We start from the raw sequence: 25,076 nt of genomic DNA on the forward strand, positions 1-25,076 counted from the left end.
TTGGAGATCTCCAGGTGGCAACTGTCTTTCCCCATTTGTGCTTGCTTCTGTGTGCCTAATCTGCTCTTTTTATATGCTGAGAGTGATTGGTTTAAGACACACCCTACACTGATATGACTTCATTAATATAGCAAAGAAAATCCTATTCCCAAATGGGATTACATTCACAGGAATAAAACAAAACAAAGCAAAAAACCACACAAATCAAACCCTTTGCTGTGGAGTCAATTCTGACTCATCGCGACCCTATAGGATAGAACTGTCCCATAGGGTTTCCACGGCTGTAATCTTTATGGAAGCAGACTGCCACATCTTTCTCCCTCGGAGCAGCCTAGTGGGTTTGAACCGGCAGCCTACCGGTTAGCAGCTGAGCGCTTTAACCACTGCACCATCAAGGCTCCTGTTCCATAGATATAGGGGTTAGGATTTACAACACATATTTTGGGAGGACACAATTCAGTCCATAACACAGGTGTTGCCAATAAGGGAGCTACCAGGAGGCTGGAGGAGAAAGCAGGGACTTGCTCCTTCCTGTTTTGCCTTCTGTTCCTGACACCATCACACCAGCAACAGCTCTTGACCCTGGCCCTGACAGTTTGTCCCAGTCCCTAGCTTTTGCTGGCATTCCCAGAACCAGCCTCAGGGTGCCTCTCAGATGTACCAGCACCGTGAGGTCCTTCTCTGAGCTCCTGAGGTTCCAGCGCCCTGACTTCCAAGCTCCCTGACTTCCAAACTCCAGATTCTAATGACTCCACTCTCCTTCCTTTGTTCCTCCAAGCCCCAGGGGTAGAGCTGCTTCCTGCAGTTACTATCTCTATGTGGCCCCAGTGTCCTGGTGTCCTCTTGTGCTTTTTTGGTCCTTTAACATTTGTTTAACCAGTTCTCTATATTAAATTCTCTAAATCTCTCTGTTAAAATAGCTGGTGTGGTTTCTGTTTTCCTGAGTGAACGCTGCTTGCAATGTATCTGTATCTCAATGGAAAAGAAATTGAATATAAAATCATGGAAATATGATGATCCAAGCTATAACAGGCAAACACTAGTAGATACATTGAAAAAAAAAAAAAAAGCCCCAAACCCATTGCTGTGGAGTCGATTCTGACTCATAGCACCCCTACAGGACAGAGTAGAATTACCCCATAGGGTTTCCAAGGAGTAGCTGGTGGATTCAAACTACCGACCTTTTGATTGGCAGCCGAGCTCTTAACCACTGCGCCACCAGGGCTCCCAGATACATTGAAGGGTATTAAAATTTTTATTGATGAAATCAACATGGCTCCATAGAGAAAGAAAATAAATTAGTGGTTGCCAGGGGCTGGGGTTGGGGAGAATGGGGAGTGATTGCTGACGGTTATGGGTATTGTTTTTAGAGTGATGACAATGTTCTGCAATTAGATGGTGGTGATGGTTGCACAGCTTTATGAATATACTAAAAACCAATGAACTGTATACTTGGCAAGGGTGAATTGTATGGCACATGAATTATATCTCAATTTAAAAAAAAGAAAAAAAAATCAACTTGACTTTTTCCAGTCTGTCCCAGGCCTGCCCCTCAGGCAGTTCTTCAGTATTTCACAGTCTGTTCTTCATTGAATTGTAGAACTGTCTTAGTCCTCAAGAACTAGCTTAGTCTTCCCCAGAAGAAATAGACGGGATACTTTACTTTGCGTGGCCTCAACTGGTGTTGACACTGCAAAGAGGCAATTTTTGCAGTGGCGTTATTTTTCGGCTTGTTGGGCAGAAGAAGGTGGCTGGGCCACTGGGTTGCCAGCTGCTGCAGGAAATTTCTTTGCAGTGAAATGCGGGTTCTAAGTTTCCTCTCCCTGGCATTTATGGCAGTGTGAGAGGTCATGACTACGTGGGATGGTCCAGTTCAGCAAGGATCAAGTGAATTTTTCTGCGATGTTCTTTGATCAGAATTCAGGCACTGGAGTTGGGAACACTGTGTATGGTACAGTATCAGTGAAGATCTCAGCAGGATGAAACAGTTTAGGAATAGCAATGGTGGGAAGTCATCACCATCAGCCCTGCTAGGGCTGAAGTGATAAGGAAAGGAAATAATGCTTTCAGACCCCAGTAAAAGCTGGGGCCTTATGGAAGGGCTCATCCTGTAGGAGCTGAATTTGTAGAGGGACAGAGCCTCTACCAGAGATTCAGCCTCCAAGCAAGGAGAAAGTGGGAAAGAAATTATCCCATACTTTCTCTCCTCCTTCTCCTTTCTTCTGATGGTGCTTCTCATGGGGTCAACCCAACCAGAAGCCAGGCAATAAAGGAGCCCCAGGAGTAAGCATCTCACGGCCCAGAGCAGGACAGAGAAGAGCAGAGAATGGGCTAGCAAGGGGCAGGTGGAGAGGAACCAGCACCAGGAGCGTCTACAAGATGGTCTTGACAGCATGGCAGGGATTATTTATAGTTTTCTTAATTAAAGTCATGCTAATAATTTTCACAGTCAGACCTCTTGGCACATTTTTTTTTACTGCTTCTGCATCCATCTTTTCCTTCCTTCTGGTTCCATGGAGAAAATTCCCACCTCTTCAAAATCTAGGTCCTTGAAATGAGCCCTAAATCCTGTGCCTTCTTGCCTCCTCCACAGCATTTCTCCACCAGTCTTCCTCTGTCTTTTCTATATCATCTTCAACTTTGTCTTCTCCACTCTCATCTTTCCTTGTTAATGCAACAAAAAACCTTCCCATATCACCCTGCATTTCTCATTCACAACCAGACTTCTCCAAATCCTAACACATGCTGCCTTCACTTTGTTATCTCCCTTTAATTCCCATCCCTCTCTCCCAATATCTGGCCCTAGGTCCCACCAATTATTATTTTTTTAACAGCTTTATTGAGATATAATTCACATACCATAGAATTAACCCATTTAAACTGTACCAGTCAGTGGTTTTTAGTATATTCACAGGGTTGTACAACCATCGCCACAATCAATTTTAGAGCATTGTCATCATCCGAAAAGAAAACTGTATCCTTTAGCAGTCACTTCCCACTCATTTCCTCTGAATTCCCACCCCCAGCACCTAGCAACTACTTATAGACTTTCTGCCTCTATAGATTTGCCTATTCTGGACATTTCATAAAAATGGAATCATACAGTATGTGGTCTTTTGTGACTGGCTTTTTTCATTTAGCGTAATATTTTCAAAGTTCATCCATATTTCCCATGTATCAGTCCTTATACCTTTTCATGGGTGAGTAACATCCCATTGTCTGGATATACCACATTTTGTTTGACCATTTTTCAGTTGATGGACATTTGGGTCATTTCCACTTTTTGGCTACTATGAGTAATGCTTCTCTGACATAAGTTTTTGTGTGGACACAAGTTTTAATTTCTCTTGGGTATATACCTAGGAGTGGAATTGCAGGGTCATATGGTAACTCCATGTTTAATGTTTTGAAGAATTGTCAAATTGTATTCCAAAGTGACTTTCACATTTTACATTCCCACCAGAAGTGTATGAGGGTTCCAGTTTTTCTCCAATCTTGCCAACACTTGTTATTATTTGCCTTTTTGATTACGGACATCCTAGTGGGTGTGAAGTGGTATCTTATTGTGGTTTTGATTTGCATTTCTTTAATGCCTAATGGGAAATTCTGGTGGCGTGGTGGTTAAGAGTTTGGCTGCTAACCAAAAGGATCAGCAGTTCGACTCTACCAGGCACTTCTTGGAAACCCTCTGGGGCAGTTCTACTCTGTCCTATAGGGTTGCTATGAGTCGGAATTGACTCGATGGCAACGGGTATGGTTTTTGGGTTTAATGCCTAATGATATTGAGCATCTTTTTATGTGCTTATTAGCCATTTGAATGTCTTCGTTCAGAAATGTCTATTCAGATCCCATGTTCATTTTTTAATTGGGTTATTTGTCTTTTTATTATTGAGTTGTAAGAGTTCTTTGTATGTTCTGGGTACTAGTCCCTTATTGGATATATGATTTGCAAAAATTTCCTCCCATTCTATTTTTTGTCTTTTCACTTTCTTGATGGTAGTCTTTGAAGCACAAAAGTTTTTAATTTTGATGATATCCAATTGATCTATCTTTTCTTTGTTGCTTTTGGTGTCATATGTAACAAAAGTTTGCCTAATCCAAGGTCTTGAAGATTTATGCCTATGTTGTCTTCTAAGAGTTTTATAGTTTTAGCTCTTACATTTAGTTCTATGATTCATTTTGAGTTAATTTTTGCTTATGGCATAAGGAAGGAGTCCAACTTCATTCCTTTGCATGTGGATATTCAGTTGTCCCAGCACCATTTGTTGAATTTCATTTACGTTATTATTATATATTACTGGGAACATGCAGAAGAATTTATGAGGTATTTTCCCATTTGTGCTTGTGAGTATGTTCTTTTTAAAAGATCACTTTGCTATGTTGTTGAGGTTTCAGGAGATATCAGGGGAGTGCTGAGATAAACATATGTGTTCAATCTGCTGTATATAACTAGCAGTGTCTCATTCTTTTCCTTGGAGATTTCTAGCAGAGGATAATGGAGATAAACACATGTCCAGTCTGCCATGTTCATCTGGAAATATCCACTTAGCTGTTTAAAACTCACTTTCTCTGTTAGATGAAAGTGGCCCTCATCCACCATTTTCATTCCAGGGTTTAGCACTGCATTCAACAAATTAAAAATGATGACATGAATGAATGATGGAGCAAGATCAAAAGAGTTGGGTATGAGAAGAAACACTGTTTCCTGTGAGATTGAAAAAAGATGAGAATGGGTTCAGACATAGATGAAGTGGTATATGTGGGGGATGGGAAATTTAGGAGCATATTCTTCAGTCAAGTAGCCAAGAATGGAACACATTATCTCCCAAGGCTCGTCTGGAAAGACGTTTGCATAGATAGGCTCAGGTTCCTTCACTGATGTGCTTTTAAAGGTCCACGTTGGCTACTCCCAGATTCACTTTTCTCTTTCCTAAAATGCATAGATATTGTGCACACATCACAAAACTTAATTTTAAAACCCAGTTTTCTTTTCTGAATTTGACTAGCTCTCAACTTCTTTCTAAAGCCTTTGCTGATTATTGGAAAAGTTCAGAAAGGCAAAGCACAGGCTTTCAGAATCAGACAAAGCTGGTTTCAAACCCTGTTTCTTACCACATACTATGTGATCTTGGACAAATTTCTAACCCTTTCTAAGCCTCAGTTTTCTCATTTGTGCAATGGGAATAATAGTATTACCCATGCCAAAAAGTTGTTGTTTAATTAAATGAGTTAATAATATATGTAAAGCTCTTAAACTGATGCCTGATATACAACACCCTGTTCCATTATACCCCTTATTTAAATCTCAAAGCCACACTTTGGATTGTCCTTTGTTAAAACTGCTTCTCATTTACATCTTTTGATTTCATCTTCTCTTTACTCCTTCAGACTTCTTTCCTTTTGCCTGTATGAATGTGAAGGTAGATCTCTGTGTGTGATTGAGTCAGGTAAAAGTTCTGGATTTTCCTCCTTTTCTTGAGTCTTAGCAACAGTGCCTTTAGCCATTAACAGTTTTGGCTGTGAAACATTATGTTGCCGGCAACTGTCTCCAATTATTTTCAAATGAAGTTAATTATAGTTTTATAAAGGCACATTAATAATTTTCGCTGTGTTTTTAAGTATCTGGAAATTAATAGTTATTTGTTTATTTAATAGACATACACAAAAGAATGGGCTGAGATTTTAAACCACAAAAGTAAGCATGTGGAAGAAGCTGTCAGAGAACTTATATCAATATTTGAGAAAATTTACGAAGTTAAGTACAGTGGAAAAACAGTAAAACAGACAGCAGGTAATTTTTCTAGTTACAATGTTTGAATTGCAAGTGCTACAGACATGTGGTACTTTGTTCATTATCATCACTGCTCTGCTATGTGATCTAGCACAAATTGTTTACTACCTCTCCTGGAGGGAAGGGACCGTGCCTTATGTCTTATTTTGATGCTCACAATTCTTTAGCATTCTGCCTTTCTCATAATAAATAAGTCTGAGTCACATCTGTAATTAAACTGTTAAAGAGAATTTTAACGTCTCATAATACAGTAATCATGGGTACAGACTCTAGAATCAAGCAGACCTGGGTTCAAATCCTGGCTCTAACATTTTCTACTGTGTGTCCTCAGGCAAGTTACTTAACCTCTCTAGCCTCAGTTTTCATCTATAACATGAGGATACAAATCACACAGTTCTCATAGAATTTTTCAGAAGATTAAACGAAATAAGTACAGCACTTAGCCCAGTGTCTGGCATAGAGTAAATGCTCAGTACCGTATTTTTAAGCAAATAATGCACGCCTTCTATGTTTGTTTGCCAACAATGACCTCCCCCCGGGAGGTATTTTTGTAAGCACCTTTGCCAATTTTTCTTCCATGTTGCTGTAAAAAAAAAATTAACATAACATGCTTACGAAAATACTTTGAAGGGAGAGGGCGCCGTTGGCGAACAAACATAGAAGGACGTGTTATTTGCCTAAAAATGTGGTAATTTCTAAGAATTTTATGGTTTTAGCTCTTATGTTTCTGAGTTAGTTATTGTATATCATGTGAGGTATGGGTCCAGGTATATTCTTTTGTTTGTGGAAATCCAGGTATCCCAGCACCGTTTATTAATGAGACTGTTCTTTCCCCATTTGATGGGCTTAGCACCCTTGTCAAAAATCAATTGACCATAGATGTGCAGGTTTATTTCTGGACTGGCAGTTCTATTCCATTGGTCTATGCATCTATTATTATACAAGTACCAGACTGTTTTGATTACTATAGCTTTATAGTATGTTTTGAGAATGCTCAGTAATTTTGCATTTTTTTTAAATATTAAGAGTTATGGTTAAGAGAGATACCTAAGAGCTGGGGTTGGAAACCCAGGCCTGTCTGACCATGAAGCTGCTCTGCTGCCTCCTTCATAAGTTGAAGAGGTGGGAAGTCTGGTCCCCCCCTTTTTTTGAGGTTTACATGACAGCATGTCTGTCTTAGTCATCTAGTGCTGCTGTAACAGATAATACCACAAGTGGATGGCGTTAACAAAGAGAAATTTATCCTCTCACAGTGTAGTAGGCTACAAGTCCAAATTCAGTGCGTCATCTCCAGGGGAAGCCTTTCTCTCTCTGTTGGCTCTGGAGGAAGGTCCTTGTCATCAGTCTTCTCTTGGTCGAGGAGCTTTTTAGGCGCAGGGACCCCGGGTCCAAAGGATGCACTCTGCTCCTGATGCTGCTGTCTTGGTGGTATGAGGTCCTGATATCTCTCTGCTTGCTTCTTTCTTTTATATCTCAATAGAGATTGGCTTAAGACACCATCTAGTGTTGTAGATCTCATCAATATAATTGCCACTAATCCATCTCATTACATCATAGTGATAGGATTTACAACACATAGGGAAATCACATCAGATGACAAAATGGTAGACAGTCATACAATACTGGGAATCATGACCAAGCCAGGCTGACAGATATTTTTGGGGGACACAATTCAATCCATGACAATATCTATGATCAGTACAATTGATGTCATTCCCAAGCCTGGATGTTTGACCTTTGTGTTGGGGGTCCCCAAGATTCACTAAGAAGACTCACAGGACTCAGCCTATAGTTGTACTCACAGATACCAATTATTACAGCAAAAAGATGCAGAGCAAAATTGACAAAGGAAAAGACACAGAGGGTAAAGTCTGGAGGAAACCAGGCATAAGCTTCCAAGAGTCCTCTCCCAGTGGAGTCACACAAAACATGCTGTATTCCTCCAGCAGTGAGTTGTGACAACATGTGTGAAATGTTGTGTACCAGAAAAGCTTACTAGAGAGAGACTCAGTGCTCATGGTTGTTACTGGTGGCTAGTCATGTAGACATCCTCTGTCTAGCATGTACCAAAATTCCAGACTCTCAGAAGGAAAGCGTGTGTTCAGCATAAGCCACATTGTTTGTACAAACAGTTCAGGCACATTCCTTATCAGTTAGGAATAGTGGGACTCCCCTGAAATCCAAGTTCCCAGATGCTAGCCAAGGGCCAACTTTGCAAGCAGGACTTTCTAAGGATAGTAGTCTTAGGCCTGCTGTATTAACTCTTTTGTGCAGTGTTCTCATCATGACTATTTGATTTATCCTTTTTTTTTTTTTTTTTAAGTGAACTAAGCAAAAATAAAATCTAAAATGTTCACAAGTCTGGAAAATTTACTTTGGGTAAGACTGTTTTAAGACTTTTTTAACGTCACTTTTCTGTATAGAATGAGCTATACATTCCTACTTAAAACTGTTTCAGGGATGATATGGCGCTTCCTTAGAAAGCTAGAAATAGACATACTATATGATCCAGCAATCCCACTCCTAGGAATACATCCTAGAGAAATAAGAGCTGCAACACGAATAGACATATGCACACCCATGTTCACAATAGCAAAAAGATGGAAACAACCTAGATGCCCATCAACAGATGAATGGATAAACCAACTATGGTACATACACACAGAGGAGTATTATGCAACAATAAAGAACAATGATGAATCTGTGAAGCATCTCATAACATGGATGAAACTGGAAGGACTTTATGCTGAGTGAAATAAGTCAATCACAAAAGGACAAATATTGTTATGAGACTTCTATTGTAAAAACTCCTGAAAAAGTTTACACACAGAAAGTAACAATCTTTGTTGGTTACAAGGGATGGGAAGGATGGAGGCGGATGCTAAATAGACAATAGATAGGTGGTAATTTTGGTGAAGGGTAAGACAGTATACAATACTGGGGAAGCCAGCACAGCTTGTACAAGGAAAGGTCATGGAAGCTCCATAGACACATCCAACCCCCCTGAGAGACTGAATTGCTGGATGGAGGGCTCTGGGGACCATGGTTTCGGGGAACATCTAGCTCAATTGGCATAATACAGTTTATAAAGACAATGTTCTACACTCTACCTTGGTGAGTAGCATCTGGGGTCTTAAAAGCCCATGAGCAGCAAGGAGAATGAAGAGAACAAGATACAAGGAAAAGATTAGTCCAAAGGACTAATGGACTACAGCTACCAAGGCCTCCGCCAGACTGAGTCCAGTACAGCTGGATGGTGCCTGGCTACCACCACTGACTGCTCTGACCGGGATCACAACAGAGGGTTCTGGACACAGCTGGAGAAGGATGTAGAAAAAAATTCTAACACACAAAAAAAGACCAGATTTACTGGCCTGGCAGAGACTGGAGAAACCCTGAGAGTATGGCCCCCGGACACCCTTTTAGCTCAGTGGTGAAGTTACTCCTGAGGTTCACTGTTCAGCCAAGGATTGGACAGCCCCATAAAACAAAACAGGACTAATGAGGCACAGCAGTTCAGGGACAAGGACTAGAAGGTGGAGGGGACAGGAAAGCTGGTGATAGGGAACCCAAGGTTGAATAAGGACAGTGTTGACAGGTAGTGGGGTTCTTAACCATTGTCATAGGGCAATATGTGTACTAACTGTTTAATGAAAAACTATTTTGTTCTGTAAACCTTCATCTAAAGTGAGAATAGCAGTACCACTGGAAGAATGTAATCGACATCACTGAATTGTACATGTAGAAATTTTTGAAATGGTGTATCTTTGGCTCTGTATATTTTCACCAAAAAAAAAAAAAAAAGGTCCTCCAAGGCCAAGAAGGGAGCTTGTTGACATGTTGTGGGGTTGTTAACCAATGTCATAAAACAGTGTGTGTACTGACTGTTTAATGAGAAAATATTTATTCTGTAAACCTTCACCTAAAGTACAATAAAAAAAAAAAAATGTTTCAGGGGCTCAGGATACACGTCAATGGAGTCTAATTGAAGAGCGGACTTCCAAGGAAGCAAAGGGCATGCCATACCATGTATTTTTTTTGTTCTTTAAAGAATGGCCTAAATAGCTCTGTGTCTTAACAAACTCTGCCTTTGATTCTGCCCAAACCCTCATCACCCTAGGTCAGTTTGCTGGACTGGGAATAAGAGAAACTTCCTTACTTTACGAGGTCTGTTGAGGCAAATCTGTATGACAGGATGCCTGAATTATTTAAAGTGGTTGAAATAATTTTGACCCTATTGAATTTCCTGTTCTCCTAATTTCAGATATCACACCCCCCAAGAAAGCCAAGGGTTTTAATCATTTCACCAAATACTTACTAATAAGCCCAAGAGACAAGGAGCTAAATTTGAATCTGGGGCAGGGGATTTTAAGAGAAGATTCTCTATGCGTACTTAGTCTAGACTTAGGACTACTTAACCTCAGCACTACTGATGTTTTGGGCCAGCTATTTCTTTGTTGTGGGAGGCTGTCCTGTGCATTGCAGGATGTACAACATATCCCTGGCTTCCTGCTGCCTAGACTGTGGTATAAGAACAGGGAACTTCCAATTTTGCTCAGATTTTCCTGTCCTTGGTTAAATTTGAAGAGAAAGACTTAACTGCATTTAAAAGTTTTGTTTTCCAGCTGTAAATAAGGACTTATTAGACAGAAATTTGCAATTGGAGGTTTTACTTGTTAGTATTATACGGGTGTGTGTCTGTCAATCATGATCCCTTTTTGCTCAAATATCTGCTCTTCCCACCATTCCCTGCTCTGCAAAGTAGCATGAGGCTGTGTTTGTGTAGGGCAGGCCACTGACTGGACCAGGGCTGTGTTTATAACACAAGAGTGTGCTACCCTTAGGTTCCAAGGAGACCCAAGAGATGGCTCTGCCTAATACGGGTGATGTTAATTAGCTAATTACTATCCCTTTTGGATTTGAACTAGGAAATAGGTGGGGAGTCGGCTTTTTGGAGTGAGAAAACATTGCAGACAAGCAGAGATGTCATGCAAGTGACAGTGTAAGGTGAGAGAAGAGAGAGAGAGTGAGAGAGCAGAAGAGTGAGAAATATCTGTGCCTAGAACAGTGGTCCTCAGTGGGGTGGGAGATTTTGTGCCCCAGGAACATTTGGCAATATCTGGAGACATTTTTGTTTGTCACACAGCTTGCAGAGTTGCTACTGGGATCTAGTGGGTAGAGACCAGGGATGGTGCTAAACATCCTATAATGCACAGGATAGCCATTTCCCTGTCCCCTAGCAAAGAATTATCCAGCCCCAAATGTCAACAGTGCTGAGGTTGAGAAACCCTGAGCCTGAAATCAGTATGCACAGCACGTCTTCTGTCTCTTAAGAATTTCTCACTTGTAGTTTAATTAGTTTTCTCCAGAAGTGTCAAAAACACAAAAATAACAGTTCATTAAGTTAGAAAACTCCAAAGGTAAACAGATAATTTAGAAAGATCATACGAGAAAATGCTCTTAAAATGTTTCTTAATTCTAGATTCTAAGTTAAGTGCAGAGATATTTTCAGGTGTATTTCTTAGTAGAATGACGATTCTGTTGAGATGGGTGATTTAAATTGAATTTACGGAAGATTCCTACAGGATAAAAGTTTTAAGGTTTTAAAGTAACCTTTTTAAGGACCTTCCTAAGAAGGTCTGGCCATATAGAATTAGCCACATGCTAAAAATTAAATGCTATATTTTTGCTTCATCTTTTATCTGTAGAACAGCGGAAACATGTTGTTTTTGGAAGTGAAACAGAGGAGGGTGGAAGTACTGAGTTTGATGATAATATTGTGACTGAAGATGCTAATGATAAAGAAGATGAATTTAAAAAGGTATGTATTGTGAAACAAACTCATGCAATCTCACAGAATTATGACTCAGAACTATAGATAACCCACATGGTGTTTCCTCCAGGTAGGTCTGCACCTAGTCTGCATGTAAATCCAGAGAATATCGTTTTTAGCTTTATACTGCTTAGGATCTGACAAGATATAACAATCTGCAGTTTTTCCCAATATTGTCACCTTTTGATGTGATTCTGTCAATTATAGTTTATATAGTTATCTTCTGCTGTTGTGATTGACCGTGTTTTCTTATATAATAAATGTCACTTCTGGGATCACCAGGTCTTTCTTCTGAGGTGCCTCTGGGTGGGTTCCAACTGCCAACCTTTCAGTTAGTAGCTCAGCACCAGGGGCAGATTAACTAGTAAGCACGGTATGCACCAGCTTGCGTTGACCAAGGTACTCACGGGCTTGATTGTATTTACTTGCTAATCTGTGATGAGCAATTTCACATGGGTTTGACCACATCAGGTGAGATTGTGCGCTGCAGATTGGTGGAAAGGCACAATTGGGCCTGTGTGTACCTTGCTTATTGGGTAATCCGACCCTGCCCAGCGCTTAACCATTTGGACTATTCAGGAGGAGCCAATCCATTTGACTCAGAGCAGAGGACTTCATTCTCAATGATTGTGTTTAATAAAGTTATCTCTGTTTCAGGTCCAGATTCTGACTCACTTGGGGCCCAGGGATCTGCATTTTTAACCAGCACCACAAATGGCCTGTGAACTCTCCCCCGGGGGAAACCCTGGACTGGGCAGATACTCAGTCCTGGAGGTGTTGAGAATGATGGTTGGGAAGGAGACATGGGGTTCCTTCTCTTTCTCAGGCCTCATCCTTCTGGTCACGCCTCAGCTCTGAACACACATTTGCACTGGTTCCTGCTGTCTCCCGCTCTTATCAGTTTTCTCTTAGTCGCTCATAGCCATCTTCTTTTTATTCTTCCTCTATTTTACAGTCTCTAACACACACTCTAATACAGTTTTGGAAAGAAACAGCACACATTTCTTCCTCTTCCACCTTCCTGCTCAAGGATATTACCAACTGATGGGGAAACACTTCCCTGCCGAGCCTGGATTTTACCCTCAGAATTCTTCTCAGTCGTGTGCACTGGACAGCCATTACCCATCATCTGGAGTTGGTGGGAGAGAGGAAGGCTGTTAACATCTTAGCAGTCCCATCTTTACGTACTTTCTCTTCCACTGCGTTCCCTTTGACACTGGCTGGTGTCCTTAGAGTAAGATTGAATACCATCAGAGCCTCTTGAATTGGGGTTCACTTGGAGCTGCATTAGTGCAGCCACCTCCAAAATAGCCTCCGCCTCTCAAATCCATCTTATACTTCGCTGCCAGAATGGTCTATCTAACATAAAAATCTGGTTATTTCATGCCTGTGCTTCAGCCTGATCATTGTACCACCTTGCTATGCTGAAAAGGTTGATATCCCTCTTTGTTTATGCCTGATAACCCTCTCATCTGACCACCCCAGCCTTACTCACACACCCAGTCTCAGTGTGGCAGGGTCGAGAGTGGAGAGGAGCAATATGACTGGAGCCTGGCTCTGAATGTGTGACTTGCTGTGCAAACAAGAGGTGGGGCCCAGATCCTTGCACGCTCTCTTTCCCCCACAAAGAAAACCAAGTTGCCATTGGCGACTCCGTGTGTGTCAGAGTAGAACTGTGCTCTATAGGGCTTTCATGTCTGTGACCTTTCAGAAGCAGATCACCAGGCCTTTCTTATGAGGCACCTCTGGGTGGGTTCAAACTGCTAACTGTTCAGTTAGTAGCCCAGTGCTTAGCCATTTGTACCACCCAGGGAATCCTAAATCCCTGCCCAGCCAGGCTCAATACATGTCCTACAGTCTGACCGATAAGCGTGGCTACTCCTCCTCCTGCGGGGAGGAAGGATGTGGAGAGAGATCAGATTATGATCACAGGAAGGTAGAAGTTCTCCTCCATCTATTTTATTACCATACATTTTAAAGTATGTTAGCCTCCTAGTCGCTGTGATGCTGAACAGGTTTCAGCAGAGCTTCCAGACTGAGATAGACTAGGAAGAAAGGCCTGACAATCTACTTCCCAAAATCAGCCAATGAAACCCTATGGATCATAACAGTCAAATCCCATTGTGCATGAGGTTGCCGTGTGTCAGGGTCAACTCCACAGCAGCCAACAGCAACAACCCAGCAAACTGAGCGTTTTGAGGATGGTGTCCTAGTTATCTAATGCTTCTATAACAGAAATACCAGAAAGTGGATGGCTTTAATAAACAGAAGTTTATTCTCTCACAGTCCAGTAGGTTAGAAGTCCAAATTCAGGGTGCCAGCTCCAGGGGAAGGCTTTCTTTCTCTGTCAGCTCTGGAGGAAGGTCCTTGTCATCAATCTTCCCCTAGTCTAGGAGCTTCTCAGTGCAGGAACTCCTGGCACTACTTTCTTGGTGGTATGAGGTCCGCTGTCTCTCTGCTCACTTCTCACTTTTATATCTCAAAAGAGATTGACTCAAGGTACAACCTAATCTTGTAGATTGAGTCTTGCCTCGTTAACATAACTGCCTGTAATCCTGCCTTATTAACATCATAGAGATAGGATTTACAACACACAGAAAAATCACATCAGATGAGAAAATGGTGGACAATCACACAATACTGGAAATCATGGCCTAGCCAAATTGACACACATTTTTAGGGGACATAATTCAATCCATAACAGATGGAGACTAAATATCTTCTTCTTGTGCCCCCCAAAATACCCTCCAAGTGCTGAGAAACAAACCACACTTGGTGAGTTGATCAGTTTTGTCAAGTGAATTATTACATATTGAGTGAACCAGGATTATTTTGAATAAGCTGTTTTTGATTTTTGGCTTTTGAGTACTTCCTTACGTTTTGCTAGCATGTTTACGCAAATACATTTTCATATACTGTTATTTGTTTAAAAAATAATTTAGGATTCAATTTATTTCTACAATTTAATTGAAATTGTATAATTATATTTTTCACCTTTCGTTTGTCACTTTTAGTAGTGTTATTTTAAGGATGCTAGCTTTTTATACCAAATTTAATATGATTTTGTATTACAGGAATGTAAAGAAGTCTATGCTGTTTTTACTCATCAGCTACTAGATAGTCTTCAAAAAGCTACACGGTTATCTTTGGACACAATGAAAAGAAGAATATTTGTTGCAAGGCAAGTTGAAAACACTAAATATACCTGATATACGTATCATAGTATGATGCTAATAACATCTCTTATTTTTATTAATATATTAATTTAAAAATTATAGAATATAGCATTCTTTAAAGGATTGTATGAAAACGTGTAATACGGCAAGAATAGTGATCAGATGAGCAACCATGTTCCTAGCACCCAGGCCAAGATAAAGAACTCGACCAGTCCCCTTAACGGTTCTCTCCCTACCCACCCAAAGGTAACTTCTATCCTGAGCTTTGTGTTTATGGTTGTCTTGTTTTTCCTTACAGATTACCATGTGTTTATAGCCCTAATCAATGTATCATTTAGTTTTGCCTATATATGAACTTTGCCCAGTACAGGTATGCATCTCTTAATGTCCACAATACATAAGGATTCTGTGAAATAGGACGTTATGTGATTTGGATGTTGTGCGAACACTGTATTATATAGAGGAGAGAGGTGTGCAGAACTGTCATCGGTGAGGCCCGGATCTGCTCCACCGCCACGGGAGGGATTGCGCAAAAACTCGGTCGCAGGTCCTGTGAGAGATGCGCAGGTGTGCCATGGTGCGGGCTTGTCGTCAAGCCAGCGCTGGCTCCCTTCACTTCCTTCCTCCCTGCCTGCCTTCCCTGACCCCCTAGTGGGCTTTAAACTCTTCCAGACCCGCCCGCCCCTCCTCTGCTCCCGTGGCCGCCCTTACTGCTCCTCCTCCTGCCACCGCTGCAGTCGGGACCTAGAGGTGGCCGCCAACGCGGGAGGATCCTAGGCCGCAGGCCAGTTGTGACTCGCAGGGCGTGCAGGCCGAGTGGGGCAGCAGCTTCCATGGGGCAAATCCCTCAGAGGCTCCAGTGGTGTCTGCGCGGTCCTTGCCAGAGGCGAGCAGGGTAGGATAGATAGGTGCGGATGGGCGCCTGGACCCCCTTCCGCTGCCGCCCCAGGGCCAGGATGGACTAGACCAGAGAGCTAGTGAGAGACGAATCGGTTCTCTAGCAAAGTAGGTTCTGTTCTCCAGCAGGAATTGCTGAACTCTTATAACATTATAGGACCAAAAATGTGTATGTGGTTGGACGTTGCCTGAACGCATGTTAAGCGACACATACCTGTATTCTGTTTTTGAGATTCATCTATGTTGATGTAGTGTGTTTTCATTTCTGTATAGTTGAAACAGGAGCCTGGTGGTGCAATGGTTAAAGTGCCTGACTGTTAACCAAAAGGTTGGTGGTTCGAACCCACCAGCTTCTCAATGGCAGAAAGATGTGGCAATCTGCTTCTATGAAGATTACCGCCTTGGAAACCATATGGGGCAGTTCTATTCTGTCCTATAGGGTTGTATGAGTTGGAATCGACTCAATGGCAGTGGGTTTGGTTTTTTGTTTTATAGCTGCAGTAAGGAGCCCTAGTGGCTGAACAGTTAAGTGCTCATCTGCTAACCTTGAACTGTTGGCAGTTTGAACCCACCCAGGGGCTCCGTGGGAGAAGGATCTGGCGATTTGCTCCCATAAAGATTAAACAAAACAAAACAAAAAAACCAAACCTGTTGCCAGTTGAGTCAATTTTGACTCATAGCAACCCTATAGTGACCCTACAGGACAGAGAGAACTGCCTCATAGGTTTTCCAAGGAGTGGCTGGTGGATTTGAATGGCTGACCTTTTGGTTAGCAGCTGAGCTCTTAACCACGGAGCCACCAGGTCTCCGCCATAAAGATTAGAGCCTAGAAAATCCTATGGGGCAGATCAACTTTGTCATATGGGGTCACTATGAGTAAAACTTGACTCAATGGCACCTAAAATCAACAATATAGTTGGAGTATCTTGTTTGTCCATTCTGTTAATGATTTAGGTTTGGGCTATTATGAATAAAGTCTCTGTGAACATTCTTGTACCTGTCTCCTGCTACACCTACCAAGAGTGGAATAGTTGGGTCCTAGGGTACCTGTATGTCTCACTTTACCAGGCAAGCCTAGCATGAGAGTGCCCATGGCTCCTCATCATTGAAAACATTTGGTATTATCCAACTAAATAATTCTTGCCAGTTTAGGGGTGTGAAGTGGCATCTCATTGAGATTTAAATTCTAATTTTCCTGGTTGCTGATGAGATGGAGCATATTTTCATGTTTATGGGCCATTTATGCTTTCTTAAAATTTCTGCTCTTTCCTCTCTGTCTCTTTTTTTGGCCTGTTTTTCTGTTGGATTGGATTGATTCCTATGTTCTCAATATACTTACTTTGTTGATGATACTATAGAAAAAATCTTCTCTTTGTTGTACTTTATCATTTCATTCTCTTTATGGTATTCTTTGCTGAATTTTACCAATATTCAAATTTATCAATATTGTTGCTAGGTGGAAACCCCAGGCTCTGCTCGGCATGACTTGTTACAGCCAATGAACAAGACGCTTAGGTGGAAGAGTAGAAAGGTACCTTTATTTTGTTGTGCAAGGAAAGGAGCAATCGGGGCTGTTGCCTCCAAGACTGCTTGTGGGCAGCTTTGGGAGGTGGGCTTTTACAGAGAGCAGACAAGGAAATGCTAATTAATCATGAATATTCAGGATTGAACTTCATGCAGGCACTCAGGGCTTGGGGATAACTATGCATTTTCTCTAGACAAGGGTTTGATTCTCCAGGATGGAGGAAGAGGTCAATTTTCCTTCTTTAGCATGTTAAGTCTCCACCCAGAGGCAGGGTGCTTATATGTATTCTTCACTTAATGAGCTGATAGGTCACTTAAAGTGCCAAGATGGCATTGAAAACCTGCTAAAGCTGGTTGAGGCCAGCTATGCTATGGCCTGTTCTGTGATTATCTTGTCAAGGACAATTGAAGAACAATGTGCGACCTGTTCTGCTCGGTGTAGGAGGATAAGCTAGGGCAGATTATTCAAAGAAGAGTTAGGCTCTGAGGCTGCCTGCCTCAATATTTTCTTTAAATATTCAACTTTATCAATCTTTTCTTTAGAGATTTGTGATTTTTATGTCGTTTTGAAGACTCCCTTCTATACTTCATATCTTCTAAGTGTTTTATGGTTTTGTCTTTTACATTTAGGGATTTAACTCACATGGTATTGATTTTTGTGTTTAGTGTGAGGTAGGAGATATATATATATATATATATATATATTTTTTTTTCATATGGTTAATTAGTGGACCAAGCAAAAGTTGTTGAAAAATCAACTTTTTTTTGTGGGGGTAGGGGGGAGGCAGGGCGAGAAGGGTATTTAAATTGCAATGAATCTATAGATCTATTTGGAGAGAATTAGCATCCTTATAGTATTAGTTTTCCATCCAGAATCATAACCTCTCCATTTATTTAGATTTTCTTTAATATTTCTCAGTGTGGTTTTATAATTCTCTATGTAAAGATCTTGCACATTTTTGTTAGATTTAGTCCTTGGACACCCATTGCTGACTTTTAATTTAATTATACTGTTAAAATTTCTCAACATGATTGTGGATTTGTCAAATTTTCCGTTTGTTTTGGTCAGTTCCTGTTTTATATATTTTAAGGCTGTTGTTAGGGCCATGCAAAGTCATTGCAGTTAAATCTGTCTCGAATACTGTTCCTTTGATTTTTACTTGGTAGACCTCTTTACCCATATTAATCCTTGATTCCTCAAATTCTTTTTAGTCTGTCATTAATTTTGCTTTCCTAGCTTTTTTGTATATTTTTTCCTATCCCTTCATTTCAGCTTCTCTATGTAATTTTTAGTTTTACCTCTTAAAGTCTTTGCATATCTGAATTATTTTTACTCAGTATGATTATCTTTTTTAATATGAGTTTAATCTGTTTGGCTTTATTGTGATTTCTGATATAGTTGGACTTAATTTATCACAATTTATTTTGTGTTTTCTTTTACTCTCTTTTTCTTTGATTCATTTCATTATTTAAAATACACATATTTCTGATTTCTTTGGGGTGGATACTTTTTCTATTTTATTCTCTCTTTTGTACTTCAGTCTTTAAGTGTTTACCCTTAAAGTTAGAATACACATATTTTGCTACAGTTTTAAAAAGTACAGTCTATAGTGTTGCTGTTTTCTAGGCTTATTTCTGACCACAATGGCCTTGGCATGTTTCAGTCACTGAACTATATATACCTTATTATTGTTGTTTGATGTTTTAGTTTTACCCTTTTATTGAACACTCAAAAATAAATTAAAAAAACAATTTTTTTTTGAGGTGGAAACAACCCAAAACCCATCAAGAGATGAATAGATAAACCAAATGTGGTATATACACACGATGAAACATTACTCTTCCATAAACAGAAACGAAATCCTGAAAGATGGCCACAACATGAATCAATCTTGAAGACATTATGCTGACTGAAATAAGTGAATCGCAAAAAGAAAAATATTGTATGATCTCACTAATATGAAACACTTAGAATAGGCCAGTGTATATAGATCAAAGTTTAACAGTGGTTACCAGGGGCGGGAGGCAAAGGAATAGAGGGAAATTTGTTAACATTGAGTTTCTGTTTATAGGGATGGAAAAAATGGCAATGGATGTTGGTGATAGTTGCACAACATGATTAATGTAATTGGTTTCATTGAATTGAAAATGTGAAAAATGTTGAATTGACAAATGTGGTGTTACCTATATTTTTACAACAGTAGGAAAATTATAATGTAAAAAAATACAACAGCCATTCATAATAAAAATTCTCAGCAAAAAACTAATTTATTATTTTTGAATAACATTAAGTTTACTTGCATATTTAATTAATTTCCAGGTTCTCTTGTATTTATGGTTTCCCACTTGTTCCTTAGTGAGGGTGTGTGAGTGTTATATTCTCCTTTCTTCTTTGTAAGGCTGAAAATGCCTTTTCCCTTCCCTCATTCTTGCATGATAGTCAGGCTGGGTATAAAAATTTAGTTTGTCTCCCAGGACTTTGAATTTATTTCTTCATTTTATTCCAAACTATTTTATTGCTGATGGGAAGTCTACAGTGAGTCTAACTGAAGATAGTTTTTTGTTTTTTTTATTGTTGATGTTCTGCAGTTTCCTTACCATGTGTGGATTTATCTTTATTTAATCCTGCTCTTTTCTCAGATTGTACTTCTATTTGAGGACTTATATCTTTCCTTTATTCTGGAAAATTCTCAGCAATTTTATCTTCAGTTATCACTTCTAGGCCATTCCCTCCATTCTCTTCTTCAATAGGGTGACCACATAGTTTATTATTCAAATACAGGACATTTTTGTGAGTAAAAGGGACACTATTAAAGAAGCCAGATGAGGTGCCAGGACAGACTTAACCTGGAGTTGTCCTGGGACCACTGGACATGTGGTCATCTCATTGTTGAGCCTCTCAGTCTACTCTCCCTGTCACCTAACTATTCTGTCATATTTTTTGTCTTTTTACCTTTCTGGGATACATTATGGATAAGTATCTCTGTATCTAGTGTAAAGATTATCCCATCTATTGCATTTTAAATATTTCAATAAATCATTTTTTTCTCATCCTTCAATAAATATTTTTTTCTCATTCTCTAGATTTCTGCCTTCTTAGTTTAGCCATCTCTTCCTTTATTTATTTAATTTATTATTATTATTATTTTTAATGGAGGTTACCAGTTGCCATTGAGTCAGTTCCGACTCATGGTGACCACATGTGTGGCAGAGTAAAACTCTGCACCACAGGATTTTCAGTGGCTGATTTTTCAGAAGTAGATTGCCAGGCCTTTCTTGAACCGCCAACCTTTTGGTTAATAGATGAGCATGTTAACTGTTTGCACCACCCAGGGACTCCTTAATGGAAGGTAGCCTTCATTTATCCCTTTGAACATTTTCAATATATCTATTTTATAGCCTGTCATACTTGAATATATTGAACTTTATCTGGAGTGAGTTTATGTTTCCATTATGGATTCATTTAGCCCTCTTTCTTACTGATAGACTTACTCATATGTGTTGGGATTTTAGTTTGTAGGCCCTCTTTGTGTGGTAGTTTTTTTTGTGGGTGTGTGTGTTTTTCTCTCTTTCCCTCCCTCCCTGTCTAGGAGTTTCATTTTTGCCTCCACCTGGCCCTTGGAGCCTTCAGAACAGAACCAGGTCTTATTAGTTCACAGTTACTGCCTCCTGTAGATATACTGGGAACATGGCAGGATTTGCCAGGGAGCACACAAGTGGCCCAGATTAGTTGCTGTTAGAAAAGCTGTGGATTTTTTTCTGTCACCCTAGGCCCACATCTTCTTGTTAAAAAAGAAAATTTCCACAAGATTAAATCTGTGTACAAACCCATAAGCTTTATTTGCAATTCATGAACTAGGGTGCGTCTGGTCTGGAAGTCAGACAAGAGCTCAGAAGAACAAGTGGAAAAGACCAAAATTATATGGGCAAAGAGATGTAAGAACAAGGAAATAACAGTAGGCAAAAAGTGATTTGTTAATTCTAAAGTTATTTTCCTTACGTGGCATTTTGGGAACTTTCATAGCCAGGTCATATGCTGTAGCTGAGGCAGCAAACGCAGATGGCTTGACTTAGTTTTTGGCTCCTGGGAAGGTTGGCATTTATAGGAAGTATAAACTAGCTAGATTTTGGTTTGCTGATGTGGAACGTAGCATAGGTGATTCCATCTTGGGCGTGGTATGGTCAGGTTAACATTCTGAAAAAGCCATACTTCAGGGAGTATGTCGACTGATTTTATTTTAGTGTTGTTTTGCCTTTCTTCAAGAGTGGAGGATCGTCACCTGAGTTTTAGGCATGAAGAGACAAGCCTGGCTGAGGTCATCCATCACACTTGTATTCTGCAGGAACCAACCTCCCCACTGTCACTGCTTGTTTCCAGACCAGAATCCCGGCCAGCCTGTTTTTCTGTTTCAAGTCCATTTCTGATTCGTGAAGATGTTTATCTTGTATTTGAGCATTTTCACATCCTTTATTTTCTATTTGTGGTTGTGATGTGTTTGGTACAAAGAGGCATTTTTAAAGTATGAACTCACTATGACATGTTGATTTACAGCTCCTACAGTACTTTAGGAAACCCTGGTGATGTAGTGGTTCAGAGCTATGTCTGCTGACCAAAAGGCAGGCAGTTCAAATCCACCAGGCAGTCCTTGGAAACTCTATGGGGCAGTTGTACTCTGTCCTATAGGGTCGCTATGAGTTGGAATCGATTCAACAGCAACAGGAACAGACAGTACTTCAAGTAATTTTTTCTTTTAATTTTTTAAAATTGTACTTTAGATGAAGGTTTACAGAGCAAAGAAGTTTCTCATTAAATAATTAATACACATATTGTTTTGTGACATTGGTTGCCAACCCCACAACATGTCAACACTCTCCCTTTCTTGACCTTGGGTTCCCCATTACCAGCTTTCCTGTATCCTCCTGCCTTCTTATCTTTGGCCCTTGGCCGATATGTCCATTTAGTCTCTTTTTGTTTTATGGGCCTGTCTAATATTTGGCTGAAGGGTGAACCTCAGGAGTGACTTCATTACTGAGCTAAGAGGGTGCCTGGGGGCCATACTCTCGGGGTTTCTCCAATCTCTGTCAGACCAGTAAGTCTGGTCTTCTTTTTTCTTTTTTTTTGGTGAGTTAGAATTGTGTTCTACATTTTTCTTCAGCTCTGTCTGGGACCCTCTATTGTGATCCGTCAGTACAGTCGGTGGTGGTAGCCGGGCACCATCTAGTTGTGCTGGACTCAGTCTGGTGGAGGCTGTGGTAGTTATGGTCCATTAGTCCTCTGGACTAATATTTCCCTTGTGTCTTTGGTTTTCTTTCTTCCTTGCTCCAGATGGGGTGAGACCAGTGGAGTATCTTACACGGCCGCTCACAAGCTTTTATGACGCCAAATACTACTCACCAAAGTAGAACGTAGAACATTTTCTTTATAAACTGTGTTATGCCACTTGAGCTAGATGTTCCCTGAGACCATGGTCCCCAGAGCCTTCAGCCCAGTAATTTGGTCCTTCAGGGAGTTTGGAAGTGTCTGTGGAGCTTCCATGACCTTGCCTTGGTCAAGTTGTACTGGTTTCCCCAGTATTGTGTAAATCTAAGTAATTTTTGAAGAAGCATATTGTTGTTGTTAGGTGCTGTTGAATCGGTTCCGACTCATAGTGACCCTACGTACGATAGAACAAAATACTGCCTGGTCCTGCAGCATCCTCACAGTTGTTGCTATGTTTGAGCCCATTGTTACAGCCACTATGGCAATCCATCCTGTTGAGGGTCTTCCTCTTTTTTACTGACCATCTACTTTACCAAGCAGGATGTCTTCCTCCAGAACTGGTGGTCCCTCCTGATAACATTTCCAAAGTACATAAGAGGAAGTCTCATCATCCTCTCTTCTGAGGAGCACTCTGGCTGTACTTCTTCCAAGACAGACTTGTTCCTTCTTCTGGCAGTCCATGGTATATTCAGTATTCTTCTTCAACATCATAATTCAAATGCATCAGTTTTTCTTTGGTCTTCCTTATTCATTGTCCAGCTTTTGCATGCGTATGAGGTGGTTGAAAATACCATGGCTTAGGTCAGGTGCACCTTAGTCCTCTGTCTTAGTCATCTAGTGCTGCTATAACAGAAATACCACGAGTGGATGGCTTTAACAAAGAGAAGTTTATTTCCTCACAGTAAAGTAGGCTAGAAGTCCAAATTCAGGGCATCAGCTCCAGGGGAAGGCTTTCTCTCTTTGTCGGCCTTCTTATCAGTGTTCCCCCGGACTAGGAGCTTCTCCACACAGCGACCCCAGTCCAAAGGACATGCTCTGCTCCCAGCACTGCTTTCTTGATGGTATGAGGTCCCCAATTCTCTGCTTGCTTCCCTTTCCTTTTATTTCATGTAAGGTAAAAGGTGGTGCAGGCCACACACTAGGGAAACTCCTTTTACATTGGATCAGGGATGTGACCTGGGTAAGGGTGGTGTTACAATCCCATCCTAATCCTCTTTAACATAAAATTAGAATCAGAAAATGGAGACCAACCACACAAGTCTGGGAATCACGGCCCAGCCAAATTGATACACACATTTTTTGGGGGACATAATTCAGACCATGACATCCTCTAAGTGACATCTTTGCTTTTAACACTTTAAAGAGGTCTTTTGTAGCAGATTTGCCTAATGCAATAGGTCGTTTGATTTCTTGACTGCTGCTTCCATGGGCGTTGATTGTGGATCCAAGTAAAATGAAATCCTTGACAACTTCAATTTTTTCTCCGTTTATCATGATGTTGCTTATTTGTCCAGTTGTGAGGAATTTTGCTTTCTTTGTGAAGAAGTGTAAATATAATACTTCAAAGTCCTTGCTTGTCTAAAAATGTCTTTCTTTTACCCTCACACATGAATGCTAGTTTGGTTGGCTTGGATCACAACGTTTTCCCCTCACACTATAAATGCTGCTCTATTGACTTCTTTTGTTTTGATTTTCAGATGAGAGTTCTGTCACTAATTAGATTTTCCGTTCTAAGTAACAACTTGTTTGGATACTTCGAGGATTTCCCCTTTATTATGGAAATTCACAGATTATATGTTTAGGTGTAGGTCGTTTTTTTCATTACTCCTGTCTGACACATAGAGAAGCTTTCCAAACTGAAGAAATGAGGCTAGGTTTTAAGGTTAGGGAAGTGTTATTCTTTAATTACCATATCTATATAAGGTCCACAAGGAGGCCTGGTGGTGCATTTGTGTTAAGTGCTTGGCTGATAACTGAAAGGAAGGCAGTTCGAACCCATCAGCCACTCCGAGGGAGAAAGATGTGGCAGTCTGCTTATGTAAAGACTTATAGCTTTGGAAGCCCTATGGGGCAGTTCTACTCTGTCCTATAGTGCTATAACTAGGAATCGACTAGAAGGACAGTGGGTTTGGGTTATACAGGGTCCATGCTCTGCATGTATGAGCTGAGTGACCCTGTGTATTTACTTAACCTCTCTGTGCCTTGGTTTTCTCATTTTCAAAACAGAAATAATAATCACAAGACCTGCCTCACAGAGTTAATGTGAGGACTAAATGCGTTAGTTCATAGAAAGTGCTTTGAGCAGTGACTGAGATACATTAAGCATTCAGTAAATGTTAACCTTTATGTATCTTATCTTTTCTTAAAGTGGTTGCTATCTCTTTGTATTTTTATCTGATGCTTTAGAGAATTTCTTAAACCGATTCTCTGGCTTACTAAATAAGTTACTGAATTATCTTATGTGCTGTTCACCGTCTCTGCTATAGTTCAGCTGTTTTATTTTTACTTCATAAAAGTCTTGCTTATTCTCAGATTAAAAACAAAAAACAAGCCAGTGGCTGTAGAGTCAGCTCCGACTCATGGCAACCACATATG

At 40.4% G+C, this 25,076-nt stretch overlaps 1 protein-coding gene across 1 annotated transcript in view; it reads left to right on the plus strand.

Moving 5' to 3' along the window:
- DNAH8 (dynein axonemal heavy chain 8) overlaps nt 1–25,076 on the plus strand; it is a 383,298-nt gene that overhangs the window by 75,386 nt on the left and 282,836 nt on the right. The window contains 3 exon segments of the mRNA XM_023734112.1: nt 5,656–5,791; nt 11,500–11,612; nt 14,699–14,805. Coding sequence (XP_023589880.1) covers nt 5,656–5,791; nt 11,500–11,612; nt 14,699–14,805 — 356 coding nt within the window.

Source organism: Trichechus manatus, unplaced genomic scaffold (assembly GCF_000243295.1).
Source record: "Trichechus manatus latirostris isolate Lorelei unplaced genomic scaffold, TriManLat1.0 scaffold00065, whole genome shotgun sequence".
NCBI classification, from domain to species: Eukaryota; Metazoa; Chordata; class Mammalia; order Sirenia; family Trichechidae; genus Trichechus; species Trichechus manatus.